The sequence below is a fragment of the Typopeltis vanoorti genome, chromosome 3, assembly GCF_054136105.1.
Source record: "Typopeltis vanoorti isolate ZY-2024b chromosome 3, IOZ_Tvanoo_1.0, whole genome shotgun sequence".
Lineage (NCBI taxonomy): Eukaryota > Metazoa > Arthropoda > Arachnida > Uropygi > Thelyphonidae > Typopeltis > Typopeltis vanoorti.
This window is the reverse complement of record NC_143551.1, coordinates 176,780,334-176,806,215: the sequence shown is the minus strand read 5'-3', so window position 1 is coordinate 176,806,215 and position 25,882 is coordinate 176,780,334. Positions and strand designations below refer to the sequence as shown.

General features: G+C 35.4%; 1 protein-coding gene across 4 annotated transcripts in view; it reads left to right on the top strand.

Annotated features, from left to right (window-relative positions):
• Rtca (RNA 3'-terminal phosphate cyclase) overlaps positions 1-24,927 on the top strand; it is a 169,550-nt gene extending 144,623 nt beyond the window's left edge. For 3 of the 4 annotated variants that reach the window (XM_090390966.1, XM_090390967.1, XM_090390968.1), the window contains exons 10-11: positions 10,053-10,157; positions 24,736-24,927. In XM_090390966.1, coding sequence (XP_090247092.1) covers positions 10,053-10,157; positions 24,736-24,819 — 189 coding nt within the window. In that variant the 3' untranslated portion in view covers positions 24,820-24,927. Of the gene's footprint in view, positions 1-10,052; positions 10,158-24,735 lie in introns of those variants that run through there. The other variant, XR_016548149.1, reaches the window with a different exon arrangement.
• The last annotated feature ends 955 nt before the right edge of the window (positions 24,928-25,882 follow it).

The following is a 25,882-nucleotide window of genomic DNA, read 5'->3' as shown; positions in this document are numbered from 1 at the left end:
GCAGTCAGGAATACATATCCATACTTGAAGTAGAAAAAGGCAGCAGGAGTAGATGATATTCGACCAGAAATGCTGAAGTATGGTGGTATAAAAGTCTTACAGTGGCTGCACTGCATAGTTCAGAAAGCCTGGACAGAAGGACGAATTCCCGATGACTGGAGTGGAGCTCTCATAGTACCCATATATAAAAAGGGAAATAAAACTGAATGTGAGAATTACAGAGGCATTTCCCTACTGAGTGTTCCTGGCAAGATCTATGCAAGTATACTTGAGAAACGGTTGAGAAGAATTGTGGAAGAAAAGCTTGGTGAAGAACAAGCTGGATTCAGGCCAAATAGAGGCTGTCAGGATCAGATCTTCACTTTACGACAAATAGTCGAGAAAGCATGGGAATATAACAAAGATCTGTATTTAAGTTTTGTCGATTTGGAAAAGGCATATGACAGGGTGCCAAGAGAGAAGCTATTCAATACGCTGCAGTTATATGGTGTCAATGGGGCATTATATCAAGCAATACTTAGTCTTTATTTGAGTTGTAAGTCAGCAGTTAGAATTGAATGAAGTACAGGAAGATGGTTTAATGTTAAATCTGGTGTGAGACAAGGATGTATATTATCCCCTCTGTTATTCATTATCTATATGGATCACATTATGAAGGAAAGTGGTATTAAACTTGATATCAAAATTGGAGATGTTAATGTCAGCTCTTTGCTTTGTGCGGATGATGTTATACTTCTAAATAAATTCGCTACAAGTCTGCAAGATTCTCTGACTAAATTCAATTGCTGTTGTAATAGATATGGTATGAAGGTCAGCAATAAAAAGACAAAGACAATGAAAATAGGCAGAATCATTGAAAATGTCAACTGTGTTGTGAATGGAGAACCTGTGGAACAAGTAAAACATTTCAGCTACTTAGGCACGATTTTTACTGAAGATGGTAAATTAAATATAGAAATAAACAACAGAATCAGCAAAGCTGGTATGGTGGGAAGATCAATTGAATGAATTCATATGGAATAAGAGAGAAATTAGTTGGAACACTAAATTAGCTGTATACAAGACAGTGTTCAAACCAGTTTTAACTTATGGATCTGAGAGCTGGGTCAGAAGTAAAACACTTGACCAAAGACTAGAGATCGCAGATATGAGAGTCCTGAGAAAGATTCGAGGTGTGAACAGATGGCATCAATGGCAGTATCATATTAAAAATGAGGATATTAGGAAAGAACTTGACATTGTCAGCATCCAGGAATGCGTTAGCAGAGCTAATCTCAGGTGGTATGGTCACTTAAATAGAATGGGAGAGGAGAGATTAACAAAACAAGTGTTCTCTGCCAGGTTGGCAGGAAAACGACCTAGAGGAAGACCAAGATATAGGTGGATTGATACGGTACAAAGTGCCTTAGACGATAGAAATATAAGATCTGATAATGTTGAAGTCTTGACAAGTAACAGACTGATTTGGAGGAAAATTGTAGATAGGAAGTTAGTAATGATGTAATTTTTTCATATAGTACTGTCATATCCTGTACACCCCTTGAGGGTACATGGCAGGAATTTGATGATGATGATAAATATAAACTTGGTTTTAATCTATTTCCCAAGTAAGCAAATGGACAAGTAAGTCAAGTTTGCGCCTGTACGTAGTGCAAGTCTGGGCAACTCCATACGTAGTGCATGTCTTAGGCAACTCATGGTAAAGGTGGAATAAACTCTGATCACTATTCTTAGTATTTACCCTTAATGCAAAGCTCATCTCCTTGAGGAGATGTACGATGCTATGCATTAAAGGCAAGAGGCCACTACCCAGACCGATTTCGACCTTTATCGAGGTCTCATCAGTGGCAGCTAGGCTTAGAAATACTAAGGTTTAAGTAATACATCGCTTATAAATATTTTACCAAAACAAGTTACCATAGGATGCTTTGACTTTATTAAATAAAAATCTCAGGATGAGAGATAGATGTAGAAAGTTTTTTTACCTTGGGTATAATATACGTTAAAGATACCAAGCTATTTTATATGTATATAAATATAAACTTGGTTTTAATCCATTTCCCAAGTAAGCAAACAAATAAGTAAGTCAAGTTTGCGCCTGCACGTAGTGCAAGTCTGGGCGACTCTGTACGTAGTGCAAGTCTTAATGGATTAAAACCAAGTTTATATTTATATACATATAAAATAGCTTGGTATCTTTAACGTATATTATACCCAAGGTGAAAAAACTTTCTACATCTCTCTCTCTCTCTCTCATCCTAAGATTTTTATTTAATAAGGTCAAAAGCGCCTTATGGTAACTTGTTTTGGTAAAATATTTATAAGCTCTGTATTACTGAAACCTTGGTATTTCTAAGCCTGGCCTCTTGCCTTTAATGCACAGCATCATACATCTCCTCAAGGAGATGTGCTTTGCATTAAGGGTAAATACTAAGAATAGCGATCAGAGTTTATTCCACCTTTACCATGAGTTGCCCAAGACTTGCACTACGTGCAGGTGCAAACTTGACTGACTTGTCTGTTTCGGGAAATAGATTAAAACCAAGTTTATATTTATATGCATATAAAATAGCTTGGTATCAAAATACAAACTTATTTATTACTGACCATTTACAAAACAAATTGTATTAGCGCCTACCAGTTTCGCCAGCAAACTGTCTGGCTTTTTCTAGGCGTTTACGGAGACAAAAAACTAGTAAATGCAAATTGAAAGGAACATAAAATACGTTGTAAACCAACTAGTAGCTAAGGTTACACGTTCACGTGACAGAAAGGACTTATTGTTCTTATTCATTATCACGCATGCGTGTTTGTTGTAAACGTGTAATGTGATTACTGGCTAGCTGTGGTTCAGATTGATTTAGAGAGAGGATGAGGTTTTTCCACGAACTGTTTAGGATTGCACCCTGATTTCTGTTGAGGTTTCCACCAGTTATTAACACTATTGTGGCTTCCTTGAATAAACGATGTCCGTAGTCGTCATCCAGATATGGCATGGAGCTGTTTTGCCACTTTCAAGTGGTTAGATGTACAGAAATGATGTGTACATCTAACCACTTGAGAGTGGCAAGAGTGCTAAGCCAGAAGAGATACTTCTGTTGTGGTTTACATCACCAACATGTTCTTTTTGTCTGATTTCTAAACTCCGTGAAGTTTGTCTGATGTAGGCAAGACCACAGGAGCAAGGAATGTAATATACTCCTGGATATTTGTAGAAAGGCACCTTATCTTTTGGGGATCCTAAAACTTGTCTGATGCTGATGGTTGGTTTGAAGACCACTCTGTTGTTGTAGGCTCTTAATATTCTGGCTGTTTGATAAGAAATTGACTTGATGAAAGGGATCGCTATAGTAGAAATGTGCTGGGAACGTGATTCTTCTTGTCTGGGGTTGTCACCGTATTGATATTTTTTGATGATGTTTTGAGGATATCCGTTTTGTGATAATGTGTTGGCTATTAGTGAGAGTTCAGTCTGTGTATCCTCCTCTTCTGATATATAAACTTTCTGGCCCTATAATTCAACATGTGGATAATGCTCAGTTTGTGTGTCTTGTGATGGTTTGAAGTATAATAAAGATATCTTCCAGTATCTGTGGGCTTTCTGTAAATAGCTTGGTATCTTTAACGTATATTTATACCCGAGGTAAAAAAAACTTTCTACATATATATATATATCTATGTGTATATATATATAGCGGAACTACATTAAACAATTTCTAAAGTCCTCACATATTAGGGTTTTCTTTTGTTTGGAGTTGTTCTGAATGCTTATATAGGTTGAAGATGGGTTCTCCAAATTCTCGGAATAATTAATCCATTCTTGTTCAGATTTGGATGATGTTTCAGCATTTCACAGGCTTCTTTGAACTTTATTTCAAACTAGGTTTTGGTGCGGTGTATGGACTTGGTGCCTATCCAGTCAATTCTGTGACATGTTTGGAGTGCATGGTCTGACAGGCCTGTTTTACCATAGTCGGGGAATTTAATATGGTGTTTGTGTTTATCTTATTGGGATGGTGCATCCTGTTTACCCTATGTAAGGTAGGTTGCGTGTGCAGTGAATTTTGTAAACCCCCTGGGTGATGATGGCAAACATAGGCAACAGCTTGGATTAGTGTCATGACATAAGCTGCAAGGGAAATGCTCAAGCACCACTTGAGCATTTCCCTTGAGAGAAGTAGTATCAGAAGGATAAATCAGACAGGAATTAAATGGATGAATATTATCATTAAGCAGCCATTACAGATAAAGAAAATGCTGTAGAGAGAATGTGAAGAGAAAGGTAATCAATAAATTCTTATGATAGTACAAATTACATGTAAGAAGGGTGGCTACCATGGTAAGGGATTGATCAGATCAGGGGAGGAAATTAGCTACACAGGCCAAAGGAATCTCAATGAGTTCTTTTGTTACATGGCTAGTAAAAGGAAAATAATTCTGCTATGGTAACTTTAAGATATATGCAAAATGGAAAGTTTCATCCTCTGTCTCAAAGACACAGCGATATTAATTATTTTATTGGAACAAGTGATGTAATTAGAGAAATCTGAAACTGTAAAGTGGCTTTAATGAAGAGCTCTACTCTGATACACTTTTGTTTATAAACTAGTAAGAGAACTCCCCCCCCCCCCCCCGCCCCAATCTGGTAAAGAATTTATATTTTGTGCTTCTTATAATAAAATTGCCTGAGGTAAGAATATTTATATGCCAGTAAAACAGTGAGGATGAATGGAAGAACAATATATACTAAATAAAGAAACATTATAGTCCTAGAGAAGTTAATAGGAAATTATATTTTTGAGAAAAGGCCAGATAAAGAGCTGATTCTAATGAACATTTATTGTTTTTATGAATTTGTTGTAAAAAAACAATGTTCAGTCTGGCAGACTGATTAAGTACATGTAAAACAAACCAATAAAGAATGAGTCAGTGAGTGAATGACTTGATTATCTAAAGATAAAGAAGATCTAAAGTATAGCTTTAATTTTAGAAGTCCTTGGATCCAAATAGTTTTGTACTTATTTAATTATATTTACAATGTGTCTATTTCAAATTTTAACTCTGTCTACTAACACTCTCAAATCTCTGGCTTAGTTTTATTTTTAAAAAAATTTTTTTTTTTAATAAAAAAATTTTATTTAATGAAATTTTAATGAAACTCTTTGATTCCGATCTTTGAGTTGCTTATTTGGTTTTAAAACAATGTGGGATTTAATATCCCCTTAATTTAAATAATGCTTTACATCACCGAAATAAAGCCTATTGGCTCTTTATTTTAAATAAAATATTTTTTTATTTGGTTTTGAGTCAATCATTTTCTGGTTTCTAAAAATAATAAAGTAAAAGTCATTGCACCAATCAGATTGAATTCTTGTATGTTCTCTTAACAAAAGTGTAAAAACAGTCTCTTTAAAGAGATAAACAAATTGGCACAGTCTCTTCACATAAAGATTTAACAGAAGGCATCAAATTCAGAGCACATATTGAAAGGGTGGGCAGAGCAGCACAAAGGATAGTTTGGATGTATAACAAACTGAAAAATAAAAATGAGACTTTCTTATCCCTCTATGTAAGGATTTGATGTGGCCACATCTTGGACTACTTTGCACACAGATTTTGAGATTGTTTCTTGGGGATAAGAAAGTACAGAGGAACCAGAGATGAGTGATCAAAATGGTTACTGGTCTGTGAAGTGCTCCCTGATTATAGCTTACAGATTATAAAGTTCAGTTGATTGGTGGAAAAGAGAGGATATGGTAGAAACGTACGTCACTAAAGGAATTTTATAGAGTATATCATCATCATCATCAAATTCCTGCCATGTACCTCAAGGGATGTACAGGATATGATAGTACTACATGAAAAATTTACATCATTACCAACTTCCTATCTACAGTTTTCCTCCAAATCAGTCTGTTACTTGTTAAGACTATAACATTATCAGATCTTATATTTCTATTGGCTAAGGCACTTTGTACTATATAAATCCACCTATATCTTGGTCATTTTTCTGCTAACCTGGCAGAGAACACTTGTTTTGCTAATCTTTCCTCCATTCTGTTTAAGTGACGATACCACTTGAGATTAGCTCTGCTAACGCATTCCTGGATGCTGACAATTTCAAGTTCTTTCCTAATATCCTCGTTTTTAGTATATGATATTGCCATTGATGCCATCTGTTCACGCCTCTAATCTTTCTCAGGACTCTCATATCTGCGGTCTCTAGTCTTTGGTCAAGTGCCTTACTTTTGACCCAGCTCTCAGATCCATAAGTTAAAACTGGTTTGAACACTGTCTTGTATATACAGCTAATTTAGTGTTCCAACTAATTTCTCTCTTATTCCATATTCAGTTGACTTCCTACTATACCAGCTTTGTTGATTCTGTTGTCTATTTCCATATTTAATTTACCATCTTCACTAAAAATCGCCCTAAGTAGCTGAAATGTTTTACTTGTTCCACAGGTTCTCCGTTCACAGTGCAGTTGACATTTTCAGCGGTTCTGCCTATTTTCATTGTCTTTGTCTTTTGTAGAGTATATGCCGAAGACATGTTTCCATACATGACAGGACAAGAGAGAACAAATGATCAACCCTGAAAGTTGTGTAAGGGTGTGGTTAACTAGGATGTGAAGATTATATTTTTGTCCTCAGAGTGGTGAATGAGAGGAATAGATTCCCAGAAGTGGTCAAGAGTGCTTTATCAGTGAATAATTTTCATGAGAAGTAAATGGTGATCATTTCTTATTTACCATTTTATAATTATTATTGTTATTACAGGCTATTCCATGGAGGGAATAGCCTTTAACTCATCAAGGGAAGCCCTAAACATCATATCAAGCAATATCCAACGTGTGCAGTATCTATCATACTTTGTTTTGAACTCATTTACAGTCATGGCACCCACAACACACACCTGTAACCTATTCCACTCATTCGCCACTCTCCAAGCAAAAAACATAGTTCTAATACCCTTGCTAAGTACACTCTTACTCAGTTTCCAAGAATGGTCCCTAGCTCCTCTGCCACCAGACCTGGTATGAAAAATTTCCTCTGAATTAATCTTGTAAAAACTCTTCAGTAATTTGTACGTCTCAATCATACCATCCCTTTTCCACTTGTCAACCAGTTTCTGTAATCCACAAATCTTCAACCTGTTCTTGTAAGGTTCATTCTCTACTCATCAAAGCATTCTTTGATGAGTAGAGAATGAACCATTCAGTAACCAAGTAACCTGATGAGCTGCTTTAGCCACTTTTGCTATGTGCCCCGTAAACTTTAACTCCCTATCCACTAACACTCCCAAATCTTTTGCTTAGTCAATTTTCTGGAGTATGGCTTCACCAATGTGGTGTACAGCTGGTAATATTTTCACCCTGAAATGCATCACCTTAGACTTTGCCAAATTAAAACTCTGACATCCATTCTTCTTTACCCAGATAGTCGATCCAAATGATCATGCAAAATTTTAACATCATCTGTATTAACTTTTACTCTACCCAACTTTGCAACATTGATCGTCATGATCATCATAACACTAATTACGGGTATAGACCATATTGATCTGATCCTGTCTCATTATCCATCCAATATCCTTTTTTGAGGTCTATCCTGCCTTCTCTTTCCAGTTGGCTTATATTTTAGTATTTGTTTAGGATGTCAGGTGTTGGCCATTCGGTTTATATGTTCAATCCATTTTTGTTTATAATTGTTTAGTTTTTCTTCTAATGATTTTGTTTTTAGTTCTTTTAAAATGTCTTCATTCCTTTTTTGATCTAATAATGTGTATTTTGCAGTTCTTCTCATAAATCTCATTTCACTTGTTTTTATTCTTTGTTTATCTTGTTTGTTTGCCCAAATTTCACTACCATATAATAATGTGGGCACTGCTAAAGTATTGTATATTTTCAAGCATGTTTCTTTTTGTACTATATTTGGGTTGAGTGTTCTATTTATCAGGCCTATAATCTGTAAAAATTTTGAAGTCTTTCATTTTATGTCTTTTTCTCCTTCATATGATATTTCACATCCAAGATAAATGAAAGTATTTATCTGTTCTATTATTCTATTATTAATAACTATTTTGCTTCTAAGTGGAGTTTGTCCACAAAATGCCATTGTTTTAGTTTTATCTATGGAAAATTTCATTCCAAACTGTTCTGCTATAATGTTTAAATTATATATTGCTCTTTGTAAATTGTCTTCCTTATCTGATATTATTACCTGATCATCTGCAAATAATAGCATATTTATTTTGTTATTCCAGGAAATTTCTATACCTTGATTGTTAAAGTGTTGCACTGTATTAATATTTCATTAATGTAAATATTGAAAAATGTTGGAGACAGAGGGCATCCCTGTCTTATTCCTTGGTTTATAATTGTTTTTCAGAAAACTTTTCATTTTTTATTTTTATTTCATTATCTTTATATATATTCAATATTGCATGTAGTAAAATATTAGGTATATTTATTCCTATATTGTTAATGTACAAATTCAACAGTAGTGGTCCAAGAACAGAGTCCTATGGCATGCCACTAGTCACAGGCCTTTTTCTGGACTCTACTCCTGAATAATCTCCTCTCTGATATCTCTCCATCAACGACCCTCTTTGCTACCTGACCAACCCTATATCCATCCCCATTTGCTGCAGTTTACTGATTAGAATTCCATGTGATATCCTGTCAAAAACCTTTGCTAAGTCCAGCAGTATCACTGTAAACACATTACCTTTATCCAACTCAACTGTCACTGTATTATAAAACATGAGTAAGTTACTGAGGCATGACCTACTCTTCAAAGAAACATGTTGCCTCCATAAAGTGTCCCATTTCCATTTATCCATTCTTGTATTTTGCTCTTTACCAATTTCTCCATTACCTTGACAATAACTCCTGATATGCTGATCGGTTGGTAATTTGCTTCATCAGTCTTGGAACTATTTTCCCCTCTTTCCATCCCCTTGCGACTAACCCGGAGTTGAGACTTAGATTAAACAATGTGGGCAGGGGCGCTGACAATTCCCTAGCACTTCATGTAAAACTTGAGCTGGTATACCATCCAATTATATAGCTATATTCATATTAAGGTTCTGTAATATGCTATGCACCTCCATTTCATTTACCTCAGTTCCCATATAAGCCTTTGCCTCTCCTGTTACTGCAAATCTCTACTTGGATGATATACACTTGCAAAGTGTTCACTTAGTAATTCTACTATTTCAACTGATTCAGTTACCTCCCTACTATCAGCATTCATTAAAATCATTCCCATAAACATCATTTCTTTGTTTCATAGCCGAAAAAGAAACTCAGAGTTTCATGCTGAATATGCTAGTCTATGCTGGATGATGAAATTTATTTACCTGAAGACCTTTAAAACCATTCCATGCTTAAAGTGGAATTTGGACCCATGACCTATTGGTTGAAGAATGGAAACCCTATCTGATTAGTCAATCAGGCTGGCAGTCTGTTATTATCTCTTACAATATATGCTGATGACTTATGTATTAAATATATTAATTCATAATGAAAATCCTTATTTACATGTAATTTTCATTAATTCAATGGAAGAGTTTTTTAAAGCAATGAATGGTTGCTAATAGATAATGCTAGGAAGAGTTCATTTTACTAGACTTTTGGGAATGGGATGAAGTCTTCAAACTGTGCTGCAAACAAGCTTGCAAAACTATTTCATCTGCTTTGTAAGCAGTGGCATAGAACTCATAATTATATATAATTCTGTATTTTGTTCTTGATTATTGTATGTTTAATATGAATTTAAGAAAAAAAATTAGCATTATAGGCTGCTTTGCTTCGTATTTTTGCACCACAGTTAATTTTTACCATATGCTGTTTAATTTAGTTAACGTCTAACTCACTTGTCAAAAAATAAAAATATTTGGGTCCATTGATATAGGATAGCAGCTTGGTCTAAGCTTTTTTTTTTTTTTTTTACAATTAGCATATAGAAATTTAGCCAAAAAATTATTACTATACTGTATCTGGTATTGTGTTTTCTCTTTTATCACTCTCCCTTCCCATTCCACAATAGCTCATAATGTTCATGGCCTTAGCCAAAGGTACCTCATCCATTTTGACTGGTCCAGTAACTCTTCATACTGAAACAGCTATTCATATTGCCGAAATGCTCACTGAGGTATTTACTTTAATTTTTTTTTATTAAATACTTATCATAACTAACATTAATTTCTTATTAAAAAATTACACATTTGAATAAATGAGATTTCTAAACAAAGTAATAATCATAATCTACTTTTTTTAATTAGTTCATTTATATCAAAATAACAGAAGTGAAGTATCATTTTAGTCTAGTCCTTAACTAATGTAATTTGATATCTGGCAGTCAGCAATCCTCTTATCCATGTTATAATTCAATCCCATGTCCAATTTATGCAACAGTCTTCCATGTTATATCCTTCATTAGCTTAGTGTATATCCATTTCCTAAAATTATTATAATTGATTATGATTATCATAATTATCATATGATTATTATAAATTGTGAACATGTTGCTCAAACATGAACTTCCCCTCTCATAATTAGGTTTAATGGAATGAATGCAACACAGGAAAATAATTAAACAGGTTTAATCATTCTGATATTTTGTCTCTCTCACAGAGATATCCTGAAGATATCTCAGGATACAGTATAAGAATTGTAATAACACACACCTGCTAGCATCTGAGGCTTTTGGGAAAGAGGCGAAGAATTAATGTGTTCCCAATCTTGGGAAAGTTAACACAGCCATATTTATTTAGATTAGATTATTATTATAATTACGGCTATTATAGCCTGTTTTTGTTTAGGAGTGCCCCTTATTTAAATACATTGGCTATCAATACTCAAGAGGGGGTATATATATTTAGGGCATTATTGGTGAGTATAGAAGGCAATTAAGGTAGAATAAAAGAGATATCACACAAATTAGATTATTATTATTTTTTATTTATTATTATTATTTTTTTTTTTCAAATATCTGCTGTTTGTTGTAAAAAGTCTGTCAAGTTTGTAGTTGCGACATTAAAGCATAATAGGTTTTTTCCATTTGATTTTATGCAAGGTATTCAAGGCATGGTCTGCTAGAGTGGCGAATGTATTTCTTATGTTTTGCAAGGCAGATCTTCTGGTTTGTCTATAAACTAGAAGATCATAGTTTATAAAAGAACATAGAGGAATGCCTCTTGCAGAACTTTAGGCTTCTAGTCTAACTTCTCCCTTACTTGTTCTGTGTGTTATTGCAATTCTTATATTGTATTCTAGAAGATATGTCTGTGGCAGAGATAAAATATTGGGATAATTAAGCATGTATTTATTTCTCTGTGTTGAATTCATTCCATTAAACCTAATTATGAGCTTAACCCAGACCTAAACCTTGATATTCATATGACTTTCTTTAAACTCTTGTTGTTGTCAGTGTACAGATTAGCTGCCATCCTATTTCTGTATGCAAGCTCTTATGAACTTTTCCAAAATCTTCAGCATTTTGCAGTTGTGGTGGTGAAAATCATGCATTCTTTCCACTCCTGTGGAATTTTATCTGTTCTGAGACTCAAATTATGCAGATTGGTCATAGTCAGCTCTGAAAGGCATAGTCAGCTCTGTTGAATAGTCTTTCAGCATCCATGCTGATAGCTCATCAGTATCTATTGCCAAATTCTTATTCAGTTTATGCAACAACTCTAGTACCTCCTCCTGATATACTTTACTTTCTTCATCCAGTGAAGAGGTAGCATCGTGCCACTCAGTGTTGTGTATACTAGATTGATGGCTCTTAGCAAAATGGGTACTCATTGGTTGAACAGTCTCTTTTAAAATGCATACCGTCTGTATTCAGTATAGTTATTTTTTCATGTACATCTTTTACTTTCAGCATAACAATAGAATTCTTTAAGATTGTTTTGCTTGCGGAGCCAGTTCCTTTTCATATGCACACTTACCTTTCTTTACAATATTTGTAATGTTCTGCCCTGTGCCTAAAAATTTGCATAACTAACATCATCTTTTTTTTATTTTTTTTTATTTATTTACCCTTCTCTTAATGTATAGCATTATACATGTCCACAAGGAGATGTGCTTTGCATTGTGGGATACTAAGGCAAGTGATGAGAACTTATACCACCTTTACCACGAGTTGCCCCAGTCCTGAAAGTACTTCAGGTGTAAACTTTGTTTGCTTACACTTGGATAAAGGATAAAACCAAATATATTATTGGTAGCATAGCAAGTGAAAAAACTTCCATAAACTTATCTCTAATCCAGAGATTTTTAATAATAGGATGTGACACCCCTTTGGCAACTCGTATAGGTAAATATGACTTCTCCATTACTTCCACTTTGGTATCACCACCTCTGGGTGGTGATACCAAGGGCTCCCACTGATGTGCTTTCCCCTGAGATGTGAGGCTTGTGGGTAGGTTTTTGCCTGTCTCTGAGTGGAGTCTCTGCTGAGATTATGGCTCTGCTTGGTGGTGGGGTGAGCCTGTCACTGAGCAGAACCACCGCTGAGTTGGACGATTCTTCAGTCACTCATAGAGAGTGGTCTGGGGGGACTGCCTAATTTTTAGAGAGGTCTTTACTTAAACAGCACCTCAATAAAGGTCGAAACCGGTCTGGGTAGTAACCCTTCCCTTAATGCATAGCATTATACATGTCCGCAAGGAGATGTGCTTTGCATTATGGAATACTAAGGCAAGTGATGAGAACTTATACCACCTTTACCACGAGTTGCCCCAGTCCTGAAAGTACTTCAGGCACAAACTTTGTTTGCTTACACTTAGATGAAGGATAAAGCCAAATATATAATTAGTAACTGACATCATCCTTGTGCATATGGTATTCCTTCCACATCACCTTCTTCTTAAGAATCTCTTGCTTACTAAGATTGCACACCCATTTCACTCTTCTCCTATTTATTCTTTGAACTCTAGGAGTACATTCTGATTTCATGATTTATGTATTTTTTAGCGTGCATCTCATACACGCTGATATCCTTCCCAACTAGCAACCAATACTATGGGACAGAACTCATATACACTTCACTGTTGGTTATAATTTTCTGCTTTGTGGTTCAGCATGTAACCTTTTCTGAATGGAAATCAACATACATAGTCATTTTCCAGGTCAGTATAGCATGATCACTGTCATCAGTTGGAGACAGAACAGTAATATCTTTAACACAGCTCCTTCTGCCATTATAATCAGGTCTAACACTCTTTGACCTTGAGTTCCTTCTGTTGTATGCTGCTTGAATTTGTCTTGGAACTTCCTCAGACAACTTCTTCAGTATATGTGGTTTCATTCTTCTCATGTGATTTCACCACTATCACTGCCCAATGATTCACCAAAGATTTCACCTTTACCCACTACCACTGCTTAGTGTTCAGTTGATTAGTCACATATGATGTCATTCGACACTAATCCAATGAGTTGGTGATGCATAGGTAGCCATCCTGCCAGGTTTGCAATAACACTCCACTATGTATTTGATTTTTACATGCATCTCATGCACGCTAATATCATTAAACTTCAAACTCACTGTTACATAGAAAAATTCTTACTAGTGTTCCAGTCATAGCTTTTTAGCAGTCATCAACTAGTGTCCAGTCATACCTTGACTGGACTCGGATCAACTGATATCATTAGCAGCATGCTCCCTCCTCTCCTTTTGTTTGCATAAAGAGCAATGCTCCAAAGATATTCTTTCATGAATATTTTTTAGCTCCAAATTAGGCTGGAGGAGAATAAGTGTCCAACACAACTGTCTTTTTCACTTTCTACCATCTTGTGTTATGAAAATTCTGTAAATATCTAAAACTTAAGGTATGTAAATATCTAAAATTTGAGATATAGTTTCACTACTTTATAATCCTAGAATTGACTGTTGGATCTTTACTTGTGATGAGGACTATACTTAGGAATTACAGTCACACATTATATAAAAATTCTGCACATAACCTCCAAAACATTTTTGCAGTATCATCATCTGAAATCTAATCTAGTGTATATAACTGTTTATGAATATATTTTAAATGCTATTTCTATTTTTATTACTATGCTGGTTTCTATAAACAAAGAGTAAAATTGCAGTAACTTGGAGGAGGGGGGAGTTGAGGGAAAGGAAAAAAAATATCTGAAAGTTAGGTACATTATATAAAAAGTGATGCTGAGTCTGCTATCATATACAAATGAGTGGCATTGTCAGCAGTATATGCATATGAGCCATGGCGTAAAAACAAATATTTTGGAGTGGGTTTTTCCATTTTGTGTCTGGAGTGAAAACATAACTTTTAGTGATAGCAGAATTCTTGGACATGGCTACAAGACATCATTTAGAAGAATTCAAGTGGCAAGCCATTATAAGACTAGAGGCCGTCAAAGTCAGACAGAGGTAACTAGATGGTTGCATGTGAGTCATTCCATAGTTCACAGGTGAAACTATGAAATGACTCACCAATTCCAAGACCAATTCCAACAATCACAAACAGCATTCTGGAGATACAGTGACCATGAACTACAACTGCAGTGAGTGACTGCAGTCACCCACTGCAGTACTACCTCAAATCAGCTGTGATCTGACCTCATGTTGGCTACATGAACATTGGTATCTGCTTCGAATGTTCCAATGTGTGCAGAGATCTTAAGTGGAGACAGGGAACATCCCTCTTTGCTTGAGCAAATTGTCACCTCTTCCAACTCTAGATGTGGGTTCTTCTAGTCATTGTTAGTGTTTACTGTACTTTTAAACAGCTTTCTACAATCTACTGGATCCTGCGCTTTTAGCAAGGATTGTTTCTCTTGTGGCACTTTTTATAAATTTGAACTGGTCTTCACTTAAGTTCCCTTACCTAATTTGTATTATTTTAAGAAGTATTTTTGAAGTATAGAGCAAGAGATTAATAGTGCAGTAATGTTTGCATTCTGTAATATTAGTTCTCTTTGATATTGTAAATTCAAACATTTGCTTGAAATATTTCTTCCCCCCCCCTCTTCCTTAGTGTAGTGTAGGTTATTCATCTAAGCACATCTCCTTGCGGACATGTATAATGCTATGCATTAAGGGAAATGCCACTACCCAGACCGGTTTCAACCTTTATTGAGGTCTTATCAGTGGGAGCCAGACCCAGGGGTGGCGATACTAAGGTGGAATTAACGAAGAAGTCATATTTATCTATACCAGTTGCCAAAAGGTGTCACACCTTATTATTAAAATTCTCTGGATTAGAGATAAGTTTGGAAGTTTTTTCACTTGGCTATGCTACAAATTATATATTTGCTTTAATCCTTTATCCAAGTGTAAGCAAACAAAGTTTGCGCCTGAAGTATTTTCAGGACTGGGGCAACTCGTGGTAAAGGTGGTATAAGTTCGCGCTTTACATTATGGGAAATACTAAGGCAAGTGATGAGAACTTATACCACCTTTACCACGAGTTGCCCCAGTCCTGAAAATACTTCAGGCACAAACTTTTGTTGGCTAGGACAGCCAATATCAGAATTTCTGAACACAAGGACCAATCTGGTTCCACCAATACGACCACTCAGGACTTGCGAACCAGGCTTTGGACATCCACCACAGGATATGCTGGAAGAAGACAACTCTATTACACCACAGCAAATACAAATATGAAATGCTGTTCCTTGAATCTGCCTCAGTCCTGAAAACTTCCAAACCTCAACAAATTTGAGTGCATGAGACTACTCCAAATTTGGGAAGCATTAATCCTCAGATCTTCAGCCAATGACCAAGACTATCCAATTTAGCCCACATTTAGGCCAAACTTTGGTTGCCTAGTGTTAGTGCCTGCATGTGCATGTTATTGTTTCTTGTGATCCCTGATGATGGCAATGTAATGTTGCCAAAATATAGGAAAGCATTAATTTAAAGTTTTTATAATTAACATTTTAGTACAGCTATCCCTCGAATAACGTGGTTAATTAATCCCTCGATGTTACCACGTATATCAAAATCGCGTTAATCAAATCTAATAATCAATGGTAAAAATTACAATTCATCCATGATCGATTACTGTATTAACAATTCATTTTATATGATACTCTTTTAGGAAAGATAAAAAATGAATGCAAAATAAATGTTTAATAAATACTTGTACCTACATTATTTACTGCAATTTTTTTTATCAAAAGAAGTTATCAAGAGTCATTTGAACAGTTTAGTTTTTTTCTTATCGGCATAAATTCTATGATAACAAGCAAAATGATTCTCCAGACCTTGGCAAACAAGCAATAAAACATAAAGAAAAAACACTGCAAATATAATGCACGATGGTACAAATTAAGTGGATATTGAATCCAACATTATTTCATAGCCAAATATAGAAACTACAAGAGTTTCGTGCCGAATATATAGAAACTAAAAGTTTCAGCAGATGCAAGCATAAACAACCTTATGGGCAACTGTAGTAAAGGTGGAATAAGCTCCAGATCACTTTCCTTAGTATTTTCTATAATGTAAAGCACATCTCTGAAAGGACATGTATGATAAATAAACCTCTGGCTCTCTATTTCAGTAATACATGATGGTTTATTTATTTTCAGTTACATTCTAGAAATTATTGAACAAAAAATAAAAAATAAAAAAGAGAAAAAGAACTAAACCATACTATACTGACATCGGAGGTCGCAGTATCTCTCAGATACAATTTACTGTCAAATATCACAAACTTTTACATAACATGTGTTAAACCAAACTGAGAGCAAAAAACAGTGCGGAATATCACTCATAACATATGAATGCACAGCTACTCATGACCTCCAAGCACTGAATTGTGTAAGAATATTTATATTAAACATTTTTCATGTATCTGTCAGCTCAGTTGCGAGCTCCGCAGGGTTAAAGGCGCATTAATCGAAACTGTTGCCACGTATATCAAGGGATTGCCGCAATTAATTTCGGTGCATTAATCAAATCCTTCGTTAAGGCAAGGGATACCTGTATATGTTATTATTTCCTGAAAAATAATAGTTATGAATAACCCACATGTAAGCCTATCTACCAGAATTATGTTTTCTGAGTATTCTATAAATAAGTTAGCATAAAAATGTATTGCAAATTGAATATAGTGCATTTAGTCTGTTTGTAGGTTTTCAGTCTGCTAAATGCTGCATCTTTAGCCAGAATACATGGAAAATACCAATAAAGCAGATAAAAATGGGGGGAAGGGGGAGTCCAAATGAGTTTTTTGGTTTTTGTCAAGAAAGACATTCATGAATAGAGAGTCAAAATTAATGTTTGAGGATAATGCCGGAAAGGTTAGTTTTAAACTGACCAGAGTTTTTAATTTGGGATGGGAGGGGGGGATAATGACCATTAATCAGAGAGAGAGTGCGTGCATGTTCGTGTTTATTTAGGCCGAGTAGTTGACCAATTTATATGTAGGGGACCTGGTACTCTTGACTATTGCTGCTTTTGGATGCTAACACTGCCTTTCAAGACACGTGGCAATATATTGTCCAGTCCTACTACCATATTAACATCAAGTTTACTTAATTCCTAATTTATCTCCTGCTCATTCACCATCAGTCCCTTATCCTACCATAGTCAATTTTTTTCTTCTACTTGTGACATATCAGAAGAACTAGCTAGGATCTTTCCTAGCTTGATTAATTTCCACTCATACTGCACTTTTGCTGTCCTTACTGACTCACCTTACTGGCCTGCTCTTTGTACTCTTCATGAAACTTGATTATAACCGACATTCATCTTGTACTGTCTCCACAGTGCCTTCTTTTTCTAGATTTCATGCTTAATCTATTCATTCTATGCCAACTTTATTTAACCTTTGGAATACGCTCAAACATTGCTACTATTAAATAGCTTTTGATCAACTTCCAAGCAGCGTCTGTCTCCTTCCCACTCAACTCTTCATCTATGCTATAGCTCCCAGTTGTCACTTAAGTTTTTCATAATCACCATCCTTTGATTAAATCCCTTCTTCACAGTTCCATATGGTTGGTTACAAACCCCTGTTGATATAACCAGATCTAACACTCTTAACCCTCTTGTATTGCCTAAGACTGTTGTGCCTTAAGAACTTGAGAAGATCATTATCCTTATTCTTTGATGCTATCTCTTCATTTGAATCAGTATTGCCATAATTGATCACCTTCACTTTCTCACTAAGCCAAGTTGCCTATATGTTTCTTTGTATCCACATTCCCTGGCCTGTAGCAACCCCCCCCCCTCCTCCAAATATCTCATTCTATCAACCTTGCACTAGACTGCTTGAAATACACTGCCACTTTTTCCCTCTTGTATTCTCAGTCTTCTGTGGACATGATTCCCCTGCTATCATCAGCAACACTTCCCTCCCTTCTTCCATTCCTGTCTTCACAAAAAACATCATATGCTTCCATTTCTATTCCCATTAAGATTTCTCATCCAACCATGATTTCTCATTTCACTTACTCTATTTTTAGGTAAATAAACTCAATCAATACAACAATTTCATCTCCGTTATTTATAATACCCCCAGCATTCTCAAATAATCATAATTTATTTTTTTTAGTTTATAATAATTCTTGCCCATGCCATCCCTTACTTGTGACTTCTCCACACTTGCTCACTCATTCCCTTTGTCCCGTGTGTGTGTGAGAGAGAGAGAGAGAGAAAGCTCAGCTATGGTATGCAAACGTGATAAAGATATGAATGTCTTCAAACATAGTTATGTATGTGGCGTGGTGGAAAAATATGCTTTTGGTTCGTATTCGTACCTTTTAAGTATGTCTGAGGATGGAAAAGAGAAAGTACTACAAGACCAAATAGATTGCATATCTAATTATAAGAATAGGCTAAGTTGTAATTTATTATGTCTATACACAAATGTCAAGAGCATTAGAAACAAAGGGGTTGAGTTTGTTGCTTTATTGAATATGATGTGGCCTAAGATTGTTGGCATTAGTGAAACCTAGCTTCAGAATCAGATATGGTAAGTGAGATAGAGTGTAATGGGTGCACTATTTTTAGGAATGACAGAAGAGATGGGAGAGGAGGAGGAGTGTGCTACTAATGATATCAGATGACTCCAGTTAGGGTAGAAACACAAGAAAACAATGTCCCATGCAGTGGTGAGTTTGAGTCTATCTGGCGTGAAGTAGAGGTTAACAGAATGAAATATATGGTGGGATGTTGCTACAGACCTGGTGGCTCAGTTGCAGGGGATGAAGAAACGTGTCACCAATTTAGCCTTATGGGTACTAAACAAATAATCATTATGGGTGACTTTAATTTTCCAAACATTGATTGGGTAGAAGAGAAATCTCATAATAAGAAAGAAGAGGAATTTATTGAATTGTTGTGAGACAATCCTGGTAAACCTATAGAACAAGTAAATACAATTCGGCTATTTAGCACAATTTTTAGTGAAGATTGCCGAGGTCAAAGAGTGTTGAATTTGCTCCTAGCATCAGAAGAGGTCTCTGTCAAGAATAGGGCTATTTTACCACTGATTGGTGACAGTGATCATGCTGTACTTTCTTGGGAAGTATCTAATTGTATATTGATGCTCCGATTAAAACAGGTTACATGCTGAACTACAAAGCTGGAAATTATGATCAACTTATGAGAATACTATCTTTGGTCCCCTGGTATCAGTTACTGAATGGGAAAATTGTCAGCAAAAAAATGTGCTTAAATGAGGCGTTATCTGAATTATCCCTAGTGTTTGAAGAATAAATAGGTTGGGAGTGAAATGAATGTGCAACCTTATTAAGCAAGAAATCCACAAGAAAATGACGACATAGAAATAATATTGTGAGAATAAGAGTGAGAGGAGTTATGAAATATATAAAACTCAGCCAGAAAAGTAACGAGTATTGTGAGGAAAGCTAAATCGGAGTATGAAAAGAAATTGGCCATGCAAGCTAAAAGCAATCCAAAAGAATTTTATCATTATGACACAAGCAAAAGAAAGAATGAATGTGGAAAAATGATGAGTAATCATTCTTTGCTAAGATATATACCAGGTGTATGCAATAACGTGGTGCACAGTGCTACTGCTACATTGGATAAAGAGTTGGATGTTCATGAAAATGAGATTGAACAGCTCTTGCATAACCTGGATAAGAATTTGTCTATAGGGACAGATGGAATATCAGCCCATTTGCTAAAGGAATGTTCAGCCAAATTGGCTAAGCCTTTCTGTTTGTATAACTTGAGTCTCAGCTCAGAAATGATACCACAGGTGGTGCAAAAACTGATGTGTCTTACTACCGACCTATCGGTTTCTCTGGTGTGGCAAAAATTACAAACATGCTATACTCTGGAAAGCAGCATGGGTTTACTAAAGGAAGGTCATGTTTTAACAATTTGCTCATATTTAATAACAATGTTATGGCCGAATTGGATAAAGGGAATGAATACACTATGATAATGTTGAATTTTTCTAAGGCATTTGATAGGATACCACACGAAAAGCTGCTGCATAAACTGGAGAATATGGGATTAGAATATAAACTCTTGACTTGGATCAGGGAATGGTTGACAGACAGATATCAAAAAGTGGTATACAGTGGGTGTGAATCTGCTAGATTTAAGGTGACCAGTGGCAGGGCTGGTCCGAGAGTATCTGATGCCCCTAGGCAAAGAAAATTTAGGCACCCCTATACATTGTCTCTCTCTCTCTATATATATTGTCATACTCACACAAGCACATGCACACTACACCTTAAATAAGTCTTAGCACCCCTAGGTGATTGCCTAGGTTTGCCTAATGGTAAAACCGGTCCTGACCAGTGGTGTACCTCAGAATTCAGTCTTTGGGCCATTATTGTCCAATCTATACATTAATGACATCAGATGTGCAATTGTTTGCCAATGATGCGAAGAGGGGCAGTTAGGGATGCTACGGTTATTCACAATTACAAAATGATTTGAATAGGCTGGAAATTTGGGCAAATGAAAATGGCTATAAGTTTAATGCTAGTAAGTGTAAAGTTATGCTGCATATTATAGCAGGTTATGCTCCAAAAAAACTGAAGAGGCAAGGGATCTTGGCAATATTGGTGGATAGGAATTTAAAGTTCAAAGGTACATAGCAAACGTTGCAAATCAACTCAGAGGATAATTGCAATGTTGAAGCAGACCTTCACATGTAAGAATAAGGAAGTCATCTTGCCTTTTTATAAGGCTTTGATAAGACCACACCTTGATTATTGTGCACAGATTCATCTCCCAGGTTCCAAGAAGATAAAGAAGCTGTGGAAAGGGTGCAAAGAAGAGTTACAAAGATTGTATCTGGATTATGGGATTTAGATTATGAGGACAGATTGCGAGTATTTGAATTGCAGACGCTGGTTAACAGGAGAAAGAGGGGTGATATGATAGAGGTCTATAAACTTTTGAATGGATGTTATAGGATATCAGCTGATGAAATTTTTTGTTATATTGAAGGTGGTGAGAGAACACATGGCATCCATGGAAGTTAAGTTTGTTCACAGTCAAGAAAGGAGTAAGCTAGGTTTTTCTCCCAGAGAGCAGTGAGTAGAATAATTTGTGCTTTGAGGTAGTGAGTGCATCATCTAGTGTGAATGAATTTAAGAAACGTATGATAGCTGGTTTGGGTGATTTATAGCCTCCCTTGATGAGTCCTTGACTCCATGGAGGTCTCAGATAATAATAATAATATCCCCCCCCCCCTTCCAGACTCAACTTCTATGTATTCCAGGCCATTCCATTCGTATGCTGATCATGTTAGTTCCATTGGTTCATCCCCATACATGCATTCAACACCACTTTTAGAATCCACTCTCCTTACACTGTGTATTCTTGACCATCCTGACCAACCCTGTTTTTCTGTCCAACTTGCATTCCTGATCTCGCATTCTCATCTCTATTCACAATCACTTATGTCATCTCTGACTTTTCCCGATACTATGTTTACGTTACACTTTCTTCCAGTAGCATCTTTTTCAGGTGACTCACTCCTACATGATTCAGATGTAGTCTATCACTATTATACAGTTCCATTCATCCCTCAAACTTGTCCCACACATTCAGAAACTGCATTCCTTTCTCTTCACAGATTTACTGCAACTCATCATTATCATACCTGTGCAAAACACAATCTAATCTATGTAAGTAAAGTGGATATTAGATGCAGCATTATTTCAAAGTCGAATGTAGAAACTTTGAAAGTTTCGTAAAAATAAGTTGACCAGAGATAGAGTTTACGGGAATACACTCCCTGGCATTCACAAGTTGCCTTAGCGCAGAATACTTACAAAACATAGGCACTGCCCAAGCATCTAGATATTCGCTTTGTTTTGGTTCATTTTGGTAAGTTTTCATTGGCTTGACAGCTGTTTCAAACTGGTTGATTCTCCTCAGAGACCAGTCGGAAACCTTTAGAGAGCAAAAACTCTGGTTCAGTACTAAGGAATTTGAAATGTCAGAGAGGTGTATTTTTTGTAAGAGAACTCTCAGCCAGTGCATAAAAGTATTTACTAAAATAAAGAGCCAAAAGGCTTAGTTCGGTGATGCAAAATTATATAAGTAAAGTGGATATTAGATCCAGCATTATAAACATAAGTTGATCAGTCTCTGGTCATCAAATGTTGGAAATTTTTCTACTTGGTTGTGCTATAGCTGTCAGGCCAGTGAAACCTTATCAAAATGGACTAATAGAAAGTGAATATATAGATGCTTGGTGGCACCTATGTTTTTTAAGTAGTCTGTGCTAAGGTAACTCGTGAATGCTGGTGAGTGTATTCCTGTAAGCTCTCTGGTCAACTTATTTTTACGAAACTTTCATAGTTTGTACATTCGGCTTTGAAATAATGCTGGATCTAATATCCACCTTACTTGCATAATTTTGCATCACCAAACTGAAGCCTTTTTGCTCTTTATTTTAGTAGAAACAAATCTTCCTACTACACCGTGGTCTTTCACTTTCCTCGATAATCTCCTGATATCCATTCTCTCATTCATTTCAACACAACCATTAACTCACTCGCTTATATATCTAGCACCTCAATCACCCTGTTGGACACACTCTCATCCACCACACCTTTTATAATAGAATAGCCATGTAGTGCTATTCTTAATTAATTTACTACTTTTCCTCTGCCATCTTTCATTTTATTCTTTCACACACTTCCTTTCATATCTGCTGTGCATCCAGTTTATATTATGTACATCTCATTTCTTATCTTAATCACTTCATTTTTTAATTCTTGTATTCCAGCAATTGTTCTTGCTATTCCTACTTCAGTCAGGCTGATTTCCATTTCTGCAATTCACACTTGCTTTTGTTTTTTCAGGCATCTCCATATTCTCATTCTCACTCCTACATCCATTACTGCCTTTTGCCTGATTTTCATTCAAATCACCACAGTCCATTAAAATATCACACTTTCTGCAGCCTCTTACTGTCCTGACTTTTCTTGTTTATTAAACAAGAAAAGTAAGAGATAATAAAGACTCCTGCCACATTTCCCCATGTGTTCATATTACACTCCTGACGATGAACCATCTTATTAAAATCCATACTGCTCACTACACTCAAGTTGCATGCTGCACATCTGGGTTGTTCTAGTTCTTACTGCCATTTTGCCTTCATTAACTGTATTTACACAAAATTTGGTATAAAAACTTTGATAATCAATATGCAGTCTTGGTATCACTAATTACTGTATTTTTCAGACGATAAGACGCACCCCAAATTTATGAGACAATTTTTAGAAAAAATATATTATTATATAAAAATATTCCATGGTGAATATTTTTATATAGATGGTGAAGACAAACTGAAAGTATTCAGTTTGTCTTCACCATCTCGTTACTGTCACTTTTCATATTATTGTCTGAACTATTGTTATCTCTTCAAAACTAAGTCATCTTCAGTACCATTCCTTGCACTACTTACGTCGCATTTTTTAAAAGACTTAATAATCGTCTTGTCCGTTCAAAACTGCACAGGCTCGCCCACTAACTACTATTGACGCCGGTATAGTTTTTGTATGTAAAGCAGGGATTCCTACATATGCAGCGAGACACGTGTTTGGCTCGCATTGAAAACGTGGTAATCCAAGACCTACCCAATATCACCTACCTTCGGACCATAAGACACCCCAATTCTAAGTTGATTTCCAAAATGAAAAATATGGTAATTAAACTTTCAGTGAAATGCACTACTACTTCAAAAATATTCCAAAAATTAAAACTTATCTTTGCTCCTGCAATTCTACAGGCATTGTACTAGCAACACAGCACCCTTTTTTAATTCATTGTTCCTTAATTATTGAAAGCTCATTGTAATACTGTCAACTGAATTTATAAGCCTTTGATCTGTTCCAGTCTTTTTCGTTAGGCTAATGACCATTTTTTTTAGGATATTGAGTATTTGCCATTCAGTTTTCTTTTATTTAGTTTTTTTTTTAAACATATATATGTTCTCATTTCTTTTTATTATTTATTTTGTTGTGACAATGTCCATATTCACTAATGTGGGGCATGCTAAAAATTATATATTTTCAAACTTGTAGAAATTATTTTTTCATTTGATATTTTAATTCCAGCTTGTTAGCTGTATATCACTGATAGCATTTCCAATGGTTAAGCATTTAAGCATTTTAAAGCAGCAAAATTTCAAAGCGATTAAAAATTAAAAAAAAAAAATTCATTGAGATCTTGGATATGCTTAATGTTTGCACTAAATTAAATTCAAGGCCTGGTACGCTTCATAAATTTTTGTTTTTTACAGGCAAAATTTAGCATTAAGAAGGATGACCAAAAGGATACCTGTGTTATTGAATGTCAAGGGATTGGATTTCATAGAAACTATTAAGCATCGTTTAATTTTAATTGCAAATATGGATGTTTATAGGGAAAAAAAAAAGTTGTCATAAATGTTAAAGATTATCAGATGAGAATAAAAATGCTTATTTCAAGTGAATAGCATCCTGTAATTATTTTAAACATATTACTCAGCAGTAGTTTGGCTTTTTTTTTTGTTAAGAAATTAATATAGGATCCAAAAGAATAGTTTGTTATTCCTATGGGCTTTGCAAATTTATTTCATTTGAATAACATTAATACTTTGGCACATTGGTTAGGAGTAAACAGTAGTGAAGGAATTTACTCTAATAATGATTGTTAGGCATAGAGTTGATTGCACATTAGCATGGCTCACATTTTGTAATATTTGTTCCTGCTTTAATGTTCAGACTCAAGCAATGGTCTAAATTTTGAAGGCAGGCAGTTCAAAATTTGGCTCACATCAGTGAAATATTTCCACTGTGCCACAGAACCTTAAAAAGACATAATTTAAGCATTTTAAAGCAGCAATTTTTATTCAGTATGCGAAAGGCACATTATTCGGGAAAATATTCGTGCAGAGTTGTAAATGATTGGAATGCCTTGCCTCAGAGTGTGGTGTCTGCAAGGAGTTTGAGTGTGTTTAAGACATGGTATGATGAGATGTGTGTCTGATAAAAGGACCGTCCAGATGAGTCTTTGACTCCATGAGGTCTTGGGTAATAATAATAATATCTAAGGTTCTGAACAAGTATAAAAATGCAAAATTTTCCACTGAAATAAGAAATTTAAACCTGACCCTAACCTGTGGCATCAAGAAATTACGAAATTTCTTGCTTGTGCAAGGAACATAAAGTATACTTGCAATATAAAACAAAAAATTATATCAAGCTTGCCAAAAAATTGTATCTTGGCTGATTCTTTATCGAAACAAAGTGTGCTCATGAAGTATCAAAATAGGTTACTATCATTATGGGAAACTAAAGCAGTTAATGTGAAGTCCCTAGCCTCTATACACGAATAGCCTAGTTGTGAAGATACTTCATGCACAAACTTTGTTTGCTTACACTTGGATAAAAGTTCGACCAAGGATA